This window comes from Podarcis filfolensis, assembly GCF_964270895.1.
Source record: "Podarcis filfolensis genome assembly, chromosome: 1".
Classification (NCBI taxonomy): Eukaryota; Metazoa; Chordata; class Lepidosauria; order Squamata; family Lacertidae; genus Podarcis; species Podarcis filfolensis.
In genome coordinates, this window is record NC_139604.1 from 58620349 (window position 1) to 58633785 (window position 13437).

General features: G+C 41.7%; 1 protein-coding gene across 1 annotated transcript in view; it reads right to left on the minus strand.

Moving 5' to 3' along the window:
* The window catches only part of IGHMBP2 (immunoglobulin mu DNA binding protein 2), a 60922-nt gene that overhangs the window by 27265 nt on the left and 20220 nt on the right, over positions 1 to 13437 (minus strand). Inside the window, exons 7-8 of the mRNA XM_083571904.1 lie at positions 11870 to 12017; positions 9817 to 9991 (exon numbers count right to left, since the gene is read on the minus strand). Of these exons, the coding sequence (XP_083428030.1) occupies positions 9817 to 9991; positions 11870 to 12017 (323 nt within the window). The remainder of the gene's footprint in view (positions 1 to 9816; positions 9992 to 11869; positions 12018 to 13437) is intronic.

Genomic DNA, 13437 nt, shown 5'->3' on the forward strand with positions numbered 1-13437 from the left:
CTGAACTGAGTATGTGATATTCTCACTGTATTTCGGGTAGAAAAGCCCTTCCTTCAGGATAAAATAGTTTGCAAACTAAATGAATAGTCATGAGGTATAGCTGCCTTAAGCTGAAACTGCTAAATCAGGAAATCAACCAACCCACAATGACAAAGGAAAATAAATTAATACAGTGAAAATGTGATATGGTTCTCCAGTGTGAAGATGGTGCATGATCATTATCAGCAATATTTAAATAGCAGAGTGTAATCAGGATGATACTGAATTAATGCAGATGATCTAGGAGTATAAAGTCTGAGGGGGAAAGATGAATGAAAATGAGAAGATTATAAGCATAGCTAGGACTAAATCATGTTGTAATAACAATATGCAATCCAAACTTCATTATCAGTCTCCTACAGGAGAGCCCAATGTTTTGGACATTGCAAATTGAATTGCACCCATTTGCACAACCTTTTGTCACTAGCATACTACTAGTTTACTACTTGGAAAAGCTGGTTAGCTCTGCCACCTATCATGTTTTGCACCTTACTGTAGTTCATCAGCAGGCAATAACTGCTCCCAATGATGGTTCAGCTTTCCTCACTGGCAAATTAAGGTAAAAAGATCTCTGTTTGCTTTCTTATGTCCAACGGCTACTCAACTGGTTACACATGCTTGAAGCCAAGTTTGTGCAAGGGTGACACAAAGCCCAAGTCAATGGCTCAGTGCAGATAATCATTGTCCTAAATCAGAGTTCAGGTGATTGGGGGGAAAGGGCAATCCTAGGGCTCCCAAACTCCCCCTCCTTTGCTTGAAAGGTAGAAAGTAACAGCTTCCACTTTCAAACAAACCACAATTTCCACTTTGCAATTTGTTCTTGTCCAAGTTAAAACAAATCAGGATCAAGCTGCAGTGTGATTCTCTCTAATGACCACCTGCCCCAACTGAGATGGTAGCAAACACTGCGGAGTGGCCTCGACAATGGAATGGAGAATGTACACAGATTTCCTTGGAATGTGCCTAATCATCATAAATCACCTCTTCTCCATGTTTTGCAAGGGATTTGGGGCTCGGATGATGAGGGGACGGGGAGACACATTTGCTGCTGCTGTTGACATTCCCCCCTGCCATCACCCAGCTGCACCACCCTCCATGCATGTGAGGGAAAAGGTCTGTAGCAGGAAGCGTTCTGTATTTTTGCAAGCTCCCAGCATGATTTAGAACACATTTAGAACATGCAGGATTCTAAGCTATACCATGAGCGGTGGGACTGGGTGACAGGGATAACATCTGAATATGGCATTTGTTTCTCTCCAGTTCTGCCCAGTGTTGGGTTTTCTTTATATCAAACCTATATACACTTTCTTCTCCAGCACCATTTCAAAAATTTGCATTCCCACTTTATTATGTTATTATCCACATAAATAGCATGAAGATTTAAAGGTGACAACCAACAGTGACAATCTGCTAGAGAAACAGAGTTCCACACACACAAAACAGGAATTCCCCTTCCTCTCCTGTTCCTTGCAATCCCCTGCACGCATGCCAAATTTTGCTCCAGAAGATTGGAAGATCTTGTCAATTTCTACATGCAAGTTTTTTTAAAATGCCAGTGTTAAAATTCATCCAGTCAGCATATAAACATGTCTGTTTCACTATGTCTATTCCATTTCTAATTTCTGTTCCAGTCATTTAACTCTGTTGTCTTGCTCAGTTCAACTCTCTCGCTCTCTCACATACACATACACACACACACACACACACACACACACACACACACACAATCAATCCATTCTCATCTTTTGAGGACACTTTTTATTATTTATTTCTTTTTTTATTAAAGCTTCATTTTATTCTAATTTGTTTTTAAGATCATAAAACTGAAAAACAAATGTATTTAATATTTTAATTCCCATTTTCAGACAGATTTTGAAAACTTTTTATTGCATCAGGGTTTTACGATTAATTTTATTATTCTTGCTGTCTCATCAGATTTTTGCTTACGTACCAGTTTGATACTGCGTATATTGTTTGATATTGGGTAATTTTTTCATGACTACTTCATTCTCTCCTTCTTTGCTTTTGATAAACCTTAAAAACAACAACATAAAAATTCTATGTTCTCATGCTTCTGTTCTACATCTGACACCACAGGTATGCAAGATGCAAAGCAAGCCAAGTTACTTTCTGTCTATATATTTTAAATATCCAAATTTATCTCGTTTGTTCTTTGCAATCTCAAACATGTTGGACGGTATAGGAAACAGTGAGCTTCCCTGACAGAGACTAATTTTTAGCTATTTAAGAACATTTACTTTAATTATAACTTGTCTTTACATAGATTGAAAGTTATTCTTTTGTTCAGAGAACCAAAAATATCCAGATGAAGAATGTATGAAGTGGTGCTTTTCTACAACTTACGTATGTAGGGAGATGGGAGAGGTTGTGGTCTGTGAGGAAACGGAGGCAGGAGAGTTGTCCTGGAAAGGAAAACTCGATGGAAGGGAGACTGAGGCAGGGATATGGGAGTTGGCAAATGGAGTGAACAAAGGGACACGCCTAATATTTATTTGTCCAGGATGGTGTGGGTAGTAGCTGATTGCTGACATCAGAAGTTGACAGGGATCCACCTTGAATCTGCTCAGGCTCTTGAGCGCTAGTTTTGAGTGTGAGAAATTGAGGTTAAAATTCCCACTCAATGATGAAGCTCACTACATAATCCAAGCAAAACAAATCCTCTCATCTACGCAAACTCATGCAACCCCTTCAGATACTTCTTATACTTCACAAATGTTTTATCTGTGAGGACACACTGAATATTATTTTTATACTCGAAGTGTGTTTTATATCTAGATAGATCATGCTTTGCTAACATTAAAATTTCTGTTCACTTTTTAACTAACCTTATACTGGAGATTGTGTTTTTCCAAAATTATGGAATCAGTCCCCAGCTCCCCACCTTTGATCCCATCCCCAGTTCTCTAAACTCCACACACCTTCTAGCAAGCCACAAACTTCAGATAAAGCATTTCAAGGGCATGCTGATGGGCCACATGTTTAAAGAAGCTACTTACTTTTTCCAGTAGTTTATTTTGATTTTTTTAAATCCCTGACATTTTAGAACAGTGTTTCTTCTTTAAGTTAAAAAAGTTGCTCCCAATTTATTGGCTTTTGCATTTAATTAGAAGAGTCATCTATCCAAGCTGTGTGTCAGCTAATCCAATAGAAACACCAGTCAACAGACATTGTTGTCCTTTGCAAACAAAACTTGATTAAAGCAGCTTTTAAGAGTACTTTTCTGTTAATAGCAAGGAGAACAAATAATTCTAATAATTTAAAACAGCAGCCATTAAATTTTCGAGACAAAACATTTTTTTTAAAAAAATCGTTTTCCACCCCATTATACAATTATAATTTTATTCATTCTGGTAACAAAATGAACTGACAACTTTACAAGCTCACAGGTTCAAATGCTTCGTTTCTAAATGTGAAAAGGGTACTTGCTGTCCAAAATGGCTTGCATGAACATATCTTGGGCCCTGAGGAACTCTGCAGCTGTCTGTACACCCTCCCTACTCCTATGAATGTGGGGCTTTTCTCACCTCGGGCCAGCAGAGAAGCCTGCCACACCCAGGCTTACCAACTGGGAGCTCTGCCTGGGCTTAACTACCAGGGTGGCTGGGACTGTATCTTTTCTGGATATGCTACAGCTGAAGGTTTGACATTTGCTCTCAGAGGTGGCAGCTGATGTGTGCCTGGCACAAGATCAGCTGGGAAGACTGGGAGGGGGGGTCCCCAATTGCAGATGTGGCGAGAGAGAGGTGGGGCAATTCCAGTGAGGGGGTATATGACATAGGCAATTGGTGGCTGTGCTGCATGCCGGCCCCCTCTCTACCAAGAGGAATTGGAGTCATGCTATCAGCCAGAACTCAGGCCTGCGGATGCTGCTATTTGAAGAGCAGGTTGGCTTTAATTAAGATCTCCCTCACCTATAATTAGATGGAGGTTGAGGAGGCCCACCTGGTTTGTATTACTAAGACCCGGACGGACGAGCAGGGTGAACTTTGTCCCAGTTGGCTGTGCCCACTTTAGGTACTTGGTGCAGCATCAAAGCAGGCTCAAGGACAAGGGAGGGGCAGATGCTGCAGTCTATGGGAATTCTCTGTCCATATCCCCACACAAGAAGACAAAGAATGGAGAGAGTGACTTGGAGGGCTGCATTCTCCTTCTGGGACCTGAGGTTCCCCATGCTCCTGCAAGGAAAACATGTGTCAGGCTGCCAGAACAGCCTTGCTGTAAAATCTGTAAATCGGGAACAGGCATGTGACTTGAAGGCAAATAACTTTATTGCTTCACAATCAGAGATACCAAACGCTCTCAGGCTATGAAAGTTGCAGAAGCTAGAAACCTCTCCCCACCTTCCCTTATTTAAGCATTTCTCTCTGTACATTCTTCTGGCATGATTCAACTTTTCTTATCTGCTCTTTCTGTTTTTCAGCTCTGTTTTCTTGCACTGAGAAAGGGGTGGGGGGAGAAGGGGCTGGAATAGGACTGTTCTGCAACGCAGATCCCTATCAGGGTCTGTGTCCACACTGTGCCTCTCCCCTTTGCCCCCACTCTCTGGCTCCAGGACTCACTGATGGTTCCCTCTGTGGATTGCTCTTCCCTGTCCCACCAGTCTGAGTCAGACTCAAAATCTCCCTCCTCCCCAGTGTCACTCCCTGGTGCTTCTCGCGGCAGCCAACACTCCTCCTCGTCTAGCCAGTCCCTGACAACATGTCAATGATCCACCACCTCTTCACTGAACGCTGTGCAAATGAGAGAATCTGCTTACAATTTAAGAATGGCAGGGCTTTAATTTGACATGCTACTTATGGACAGAAGAGCAAGAATCAAGATGCTCAGTGCAGACTTTTATTCCAGGCATAACCATCTGCAATGCATCCTGTCTGAAGAGCAATTGGGTTACAGATCTAGGGTACCGCTGATGCCTTGAACATTCATTGTGTTTAATACAGTGAGCTCCTTGGGCATCATTTATTGTTAACTCTGCTTTGGAGATGTAAATCTGTAAACACTATTGATTAGAGCCATGTCCTCTCAAGCTCTGTTTTGGTTTAAATCTATTAAACCAAAAGGAAGCGCAGGAAGCCCACTATCTCTAAATATTGCTGTGAAATGTAACAGCACGCTTTGGTCCCAACTCAGATATTAGTTTGTAAGACAGCAGAATCTGAACCAGACAAATTATTTTACTGCCATGTTGTTTAAAAGGAAATTTTAAAAAACTCAAGTATCAAGAAACCTGTTTTCACTTCTAACCACGCTTTGAACAGCATAAATTAAAAAAATATAGATTGAAGGGGAAATGTATAAAGATGTCCATCAACTTCACTGCTATTTTCTTTTTCTATGCTCTTGTCAATATTTCAGAACAGAGATATTTCTGCAAGAACTCAACAGCAGAACAGCTTGTAAAAACCTCATGACATGCATCTGAAAACAGATCCGGGCCTCAGGATAAGGACAGGAACACGAAAGCTCAAAGCTAAAATGATTTACCTAAAAAATACATAGCATACAGGGTGGAAATCTTATTATGTGCTCATAATAAGATATGCAAAACTTGCTTACATCTGAGTAACCTGTATACTTTATTGTAATAGAAATCAGGAGTACAGACATTTCAACTGGGGTTTAGGCCTGGTTTTGGCACAGAAACTATTTTAGTTTCTCTCTGTTGGGAGAGAGACAAGGGAAATGTGTCCCTGTTAATTCTCCTCAACCTCTCAGCGGCTTTTGATTCTCTTGACAATGGTATTCTTCCTGGTGTTTAGTAGAAACCAAAGAAGCACTACTCCCCACTGTATCATACACCCTTTACTTTCTGAGATTTCAACAACATGGCACACAATTGTCAAGCCCTTCTTCCCAAAACATGAGGGCTAGAATCTTTCTTACCTGTTAATCTCATTCTTAAACTGAGACACTGTCTTACATATTAGTTATAGCTAGGCTAAAATATCTGAACTCAGTTTGTTTCATTAATCCACTGCACCTGACACTTTTTGTTAGTTTTCACCAGCTAAGCGTCTGGAAAGCATTTATTCGGAATTGCCAACACTGGAAGCTGCCTTATACAGAGTCAGACCATTGGGTTCATCTATTCCAGGCTAGGAGAAGGGAGGTATTAGCATGGTTGGGGAAATCCCAAGATTCATAGAAGTATAACAAATCATAATGGGAAAAACAGCCCAGTGAAGACCAAGAATGCTCAACAGACACTAAATGCTGAATTATTATTTTTTTGGGGGGGGGATAGAAAAACTGAGATGCAATGGAGTAGAATCCTGACAGCAGCACTCCACACTGCTTTTTGTGGCAGTTTCCACATTGCATTTAAAAACATTTCCTTTTCAAAGCATGTGACTGTTGCTCCAGCGTAGGGGTAGTCAACATGGTGCCCTCCAGATGTTTCAGACTACAACCCCCATCAATCCCAGTCAACTTGGCCAGGGATGATAGGAATTATAGTTCAGAACACTATGCTGGCTACCCTCTTCTCCAGAGTCACAATTTTAAAAAATGGTCCGTCTACTCCTATGTTCTGTTCCCCATAGTCGCCACCTGTATTCTTCCAGAAAACTCACAACCAGGATAGTTAACTGATACCTCTTCCCTGTTTTTGCCCTCTCCCAACACCCAAAGCAACTTGGGAGGTTCACTAAACTAACAGCTATTGGAAGACCCTGTTCCTCAATTAATTTGCCCCATTCTCCTTTAAAACCATTTGTGAGACTGGCCACGCCACATTTGTCACAGTGAATTCCATTAAGGTAATTATGCTTTACATGAAGAAGTACTTTTGTCTAGGATGTTAATCAGCAAGTTCGTTTTTAGCAAGCATACACATGTTGTAAGGTCCCTGTCCATTTCTCATATATAAACTCCGTATCAACTCTAGGCCTGAGAGAAATAAATTCTAAGCAAACCCAATGGGAATTTCTGAGCGACTATACCTTGCACATGCAGTGCACATATTAGTACACACAGATTCCTGGGGTGCCAATTGCAAACTAGACTTTTTAGACATCAGTTGTGGCAGCTGCACACTCTGGAATTAACTCTTGAGTTTGCAATCCACAACAATTTGCACAAATGACATGTACTGCGGTTTCATAATTGCTACCACAGGGACTCCTGGCTTTTTCATTTCTGTCCAAATATTTTAAATAAACAAGATCTGTGACAATACCTCCACAGGAATAATAAAAAAGGAAAAGAATGAAAAGATGGAAGAAAAAAGCTCCTCACTGCAGAGCCCCCCATTCTGGAGAGCTGTTGTCCTCAGAACTGAGACAGGCCTTCCTTCTGGTCAGAGACCATTGTGCAACTGTCACACGTTGACAGCATGCACACAGCAAAAATCACTGATACCATGTCCCATTTCCTGGAAACACTGTCAACCAGGACTCAGAGGCGGAGGTGCCCTCTACATTCAGAAGACAGCAAAACTGCCTCTGCCTCTTCCAAATAAATAGTTGGCCCAGTTCAAGGAAAAGCACCCTGCAGGCCACAGAGAAGAACAGAGGCCTGACTCTGAGGCCAGGGACTTGACTCCTGGCTCAAGGAACCAGAATCTGACATTCCATATCATACCAGATGTCCAAGGATCTTCATTCCCCCTCCAAGTTCTTAGCAGAGAAGGCAGTGTGTGCATCTGGAGCACACAGTGTGTGGCTCCTAGCCGGTGCTCTAAAATTCCTATGAGCATTCAGCTACAGGGCATGGCTTGGGTCCTCAACATGCCTGCCTGGTCATTTAGGTGCTCAACTGTACATACCAGGCCACTGTCACCAACTTCTGTTTTACTCTCCCAGGTACTGCAGAACACACTTCCTTTCTGCTACCTTGATCTCCCTTCTTTTTGCCACTGAAGAATTACTTTGCCACACCCAAATAACGCAAATTGGTAGGGGACTTGTCAAAAAGTCAGCATGAGCAAACAGCCCCAGGAGGGAACCAAGTGGATCGAATCCAAGCAATCTGGAGAAGTGGCTGGAGGAAGGTTTCAGGGGAAGAAAGGCCTATTAGGATGAAGGCAACCTTGCGACTATCTTCGAAGGATTCAAGGTTCAACAAAGATGACAAGGTTCCCATCGGAGATGGAGCTCATTTCTTCAAAAGGATTGCTTACATTTCCCCCACTATCAGCGCTGGTTTCTCCCTCATCCTGATACGTTTTTGTTTTGTTTCAGTCTACACCATTATTTCTTTGACATAATGTGTGTGTACATTCAGAAAGTCAAAAGGCCACAACAATTCCTGGGTGTCAAAGTCCTGATCTCTCCATTCTACCACTGAACATCTTTCCTATAATTCAATGGACTGCTCAGGTTCTGCTCAGGTGTTATGTTGATTTTGCAGTGAAATCACTATATAAGTGATGGGGTAGGGAAAGGTTAAGGGGCTCCTCAAAATGATGCTCTGCAAGGAACGATCTTCACAGACATATGTCTCCAGTATTAGTTTCTATAGAAAAAGATCATCTAGTCTATAACACAGCATTTTTCAACTTGTCAAAAGACATAGTATTTTTTTTGTCTAGTCCAGGCCCTTCTAACTACACAAGAGAACCCTGGTTTCATTTGGGACAGCTGCTCACTACTATCAACAGATACAAAAAATGCTTTTAAACTACCATCACTGCAAAGGTTTTCTATACATACCAGGATATCATAATTAATGCCTGTACCTGAAAGGTTGAATTATATTACAGATATGAGATCCATAAAATTCATGTGCATAAAAAAAACTGACTAAAGATTTACATAGTAAGAGCAGCACACACAACAATGCACAATTTATAGGCTTCTTGCGTGCTAATTTCCTACTGGGAGTAGAAAGTAAAAAGCAGAGGAGAAATACATTCCTGTTAGTGGCTTAATGCCTCTCAGGGAGCAGGTCCATAAATAAGATGTAATTTTTTTCTAGCACAGCAGTAATTCCTAACAGAAAAACTCGAGCAAACCAGGCACGCACACACAGAGCCCTATACGAAAACTCAAAACCCAAACTTTTGATAATGAATATATGAAGAGGATCTCAAAAAATGTAGTGATCTGTCAGTATCTTCCTGCTACAGTGCATGGAAACTAGCAGCTCACCATTTGAGTGATGGTGCCAGCTTATTCGGAATCCTGGCCAGTTCACTCTTTCTCAAAACAGGTTTTATGCAAGCTACTTCCCTAGGCCCTCCCTGCCTAAGCTTCTAGTGCTCTTGGTCATTCCTCTACACCTGTAATTTTCAAATTTTGAGGAGGGAGAAATTAATTAATTCAACAGTTAACAGCTCCCATGAGCCCAAAGCAATCATCCTCAGCAGGCAACCTTCTCTGAGATGTGGGAATTCTGCTAAATCTCTGTATTGGGTATTATCACGCTGCAGAATTACACACCCACAGAGAAGGCTACCAGATACTTGCCACCTCCTAATTAGAAGGTGCAGCTCTCAATGAGGACAAAATATTATTATCTTTTTAGGTGTAACAGTAAAGTATGTCTATTATGACTGATAGGAAAAAATCTACCTTTGTGATCAGAGTCCATGGTTCTAACCACTCCTGCTTAAAAATGTTTTTCTGCTGATCTATTGGTACCAATGTCTTTAAATAACGACCGGGTAGGTTGGCCCAGCTATTAACAGCCCTACCTGCTGCACAGATAAACACAGGTAATGATGTCCAAACTGAAACACTTCCCATCAACCCCCAGGTGAACGTTTTCCCCAACGCTCCAAGTAATTAATGGCCCACTTTGGGAAATGTTCCTTACTTGTGAGAGATGATTGTGGGAGGCAGCTGCTTGTGATCTCCAGCCAGGACACACTTCCTGGCCTTCAGCAGAGGTATCCAGCAGCTTGCTTCAAACGCCTGGGCACATTCATCAATTACCACCAGATCAAAGTGGTTCTCAGGAAGTAGCTTCAGAGGACCATCAGAAGAGGCTCCTAATTAACAAGAGAAAATATTAAAGTTATGCACCATAGCAAAAAGTGGAGGAAAGACGTGTTGGCCTTGACATGCTGGACACCTGCGTCTTTTCAAAGTATCACAAGCCTTCACATTATGTAGTCCTCAGAAGTGCTGTGACAGGCAACAGAGGATCCATCTGACAGTCCAATTTCCTGTTTACCAAAACACTTCTCCTAATGAACAAGCACACTTGGCTATTTCTGTGGAAAAGTTCATCCATCCCTGCAGGTGAGACAGAGGGAATGCTTGCCAGGTGTGTGTATGTCTGTGTGGGTGGGTGTAGTGGGAGAAGTTTTGGAAACACTAGGTGGCTTTTAAAAGGAGCAGGTTGATTCATCTCTGAAAGGAGGGATGTTGTGCTCAAATATGTGTAAATGTTAGGACCTCTGACTGCAGGGAGCCCTGAGCCCAAATATGCCCCTTTGATAAGCTTGGCATGATCCCAACACCCTTGGCTACTGCTTCTGCAGTGTAAGCAATGTGCCCTCTCCTTGGGCACAAAAAACCTGAGCAGTACACTTGCCAAGCCCTGAGTGTGACCCCATTCATCCTTGCTCTGATAAATGTCTCAACTTTAGCTGACAACTCTTGCTCTTGAAGCAACAGCCTCCAAGGGATCACATTTGTAGTATCTTCTTTCAAATAGTAAATTGGGGGGGAAATTGCCAAAGTCCAATACAGTGGTACCTCAGGTTAAGTACTTAATTCGTTCTGGAGGTCCGTTCTTAACCTGAAACTGTTCTTAACCTGAAGCACCACTTTAGCTAATGGGGCTTCCTGCTGCCGCTGGAGCACAATTTCTGTTCTTATCCTGAAGCAAAGTTCTTAACCTGAAGCACTATTTCTGGGTTAGCGGAGTCTGTAACCTGAAGCGTATGTAACCTGAAGCATATGTAACCCGAGGTACCACTGTACACCCTAAGATGGCCAATATTAGGAGACCTAACTCACCCAAAGAGTAGATGGCAATACAGATCTATTCCTAGATTATGCCACTTGGATTTCAGAAGGGATAATCAAATGACTAAACACTCCTGCATTTAGAAATGAACAAACCCACACACCTTCCTGGCACAACTAGACGTCAGGGAGGAAGATACTAGCCTAGCCTTCTTCCAGGTGTGCTAGGTTTGAATACACTCTGGTATTCTGCTTGTCTAGAACACTCAGTGGTGAGAGATTTAAAGTACTATTTCAGCCTTCCAATCAAAAGGGAAACATTATTTTAAACAACAAATTGATTTTAATATGGCACTTATGTTGTACTCATAAATAATCTTTGCACATGTTTGTAACATTTAATATGCAATCTTTTTCACTCGGGTTATTTGCAAGCTTCCCTGGTAAATATACCATGGGGATCGCCAACAGGAGCAATTTGTCTGGTCCCTGATCCAAGAAGCCACATTAAGTACATACTTTAAAACACAATTCACGGCTTTCTCAGCTCCAAAGGCTTGATTAGTTATATAAATAATGCATGTTCCCTTCCCTCATTAGCCGGCATTAAGTAAAAGATGTTCTGTAAAACATGAATGGCAGAGTTGTGTGTGTGATACATGTGCGCACAGCATTGATTAGTTATACAAACCATCCAACTGCAAAGCAGAACTGCACAGAAGAAAAAGGCAAATCATCTAGCAAGACGCAATTCTGTATACTGCACATACCTTTACACATATTGGGCTGAGAATCAATTCAAGGATGCACTGGGCAATCTTTGGAGTTCGTGATAAAGCACAATAATGCAGTGGAGTGTAGAGCAGCCTAAATCTGTAGCTGCCAATAATCTGATTTAGCTATTCTTCAAGGCAAAAAAACCCACCCAAACAAACCAGAAAAGTTCCTCTAACCTGTGTTTGTCGCCAGAATAACATTAGCTTTTGTCAGTATTTCAGTAATAGCAGCTTCCTCTCGCTCTTTCAGTTCTTTTCTCAGTGTTTTAATCTCATTTAGAAAATGGCTCCTTTCTCCTTTGTCTTGGGCTTTTCTGGTTTTCACCTGTAGAAAGGGGAAGAAAAAGAAGAGGAGGAAAACAATTTCCCATACTACAATGTAGCTTATGGCCCAGTGTACACAACGTTTAGAAGCTAAGATAATAGTTAATGAAACAAAATCTTCCCCATTAAAATGCAGCATACTGCAATTCAACATCAAGCTGCTCTCTTTTCAGCCCTTATGCCTATACTGACAAAATGTAAATCATCATGAGAAAGGGAAATATAGTTTGTTGATAGTATATTGGTGTGGTGAATTCAATATGGATTATTTAATGGACGTACTGTTGATGAATGGTGCTTTTTTCTGGTAGTAGCATCAATAATTCCCCTTCCCCAACATAACAAAGCTTTTCATCTATGTGAGGATCCAGCTGGGATTCATTAATCCCTGAAAATATGCAGACAAGCCCTAGGGTTTATTTAATTGGTTAGTGATAACTACTATTCTAACAGAAGTCTCAAACACCCCTTTGCTCCAGATTTTGCAAGCTGAGGACATACTAATTAAAATACACTGCAACTTTCAGCACCTGCAACACTTTCTAATTGTGCATGTCTTTTAAAATAAAAACATTACACACAATGTGACCTGTAGGTAGCATTATTTTGTTGTTATTCATGTGGTCATCCTAATGTGCTTTGTCACATATAAGCAGCATATTGTACAATACAAGACTTCCCAACCCCAATAAATGTCTCACAATATAAATAATCTTGTGATTTAGCTCAGCGGCATATTCAAAGTCACAGGTGTAAATTGGCAGCAAAGTAAGATGGAGGCAAAGTTTCTATATTTCTCCTCATCTTAGCTTTTTTTGGCAAGCCTTCATCTCAAGGAAACCCCATATGCCGTCTATCTTGCATTGGATGAAAACCTCAGTTTGAAGAGGGACACCTTTCTAACTCTGAGCGGGCACTAAATGTATGAGGTGAAGCTAGGCAACCTACCTAAACTCCTGTTGATATAGATTACCATGAGGTAACCCCTACAGCATTTGTCTGGGAGATGAGGTATATAATTTTCAGCATAGATGGGCACAATCAATTCATTTTCAGAGGCGCATGAGAGACTTACCATTTATAAGAGAAGGCAGCAGTAGGTTTTCTGCTTTCTTTTCTTCAGCAACACCACCACATAGTCTCAACTACCACCCGCATCCTGGTGGCGTTCCAATGTCTTGCAGAAATGGCCCAATGATGTCACGATGTAATGTCACCACTCCCCAAGGCATGGCTGGGGCACAGGTAGCTGCTCCCTGCAGTAGCCAGTTGGGGACCCATCTTCTCCCCCCCCCCCCCGCGCCAGCAATGCCACTGGGGACAATGCTGCCATGATGTGGCAGTGCTGCCATTGGGCCACTCTGTGGGATATGGGAATGTCGCCAGGTTGCCAAATGAAGTTCTGCCACTGAAGCAAAGCC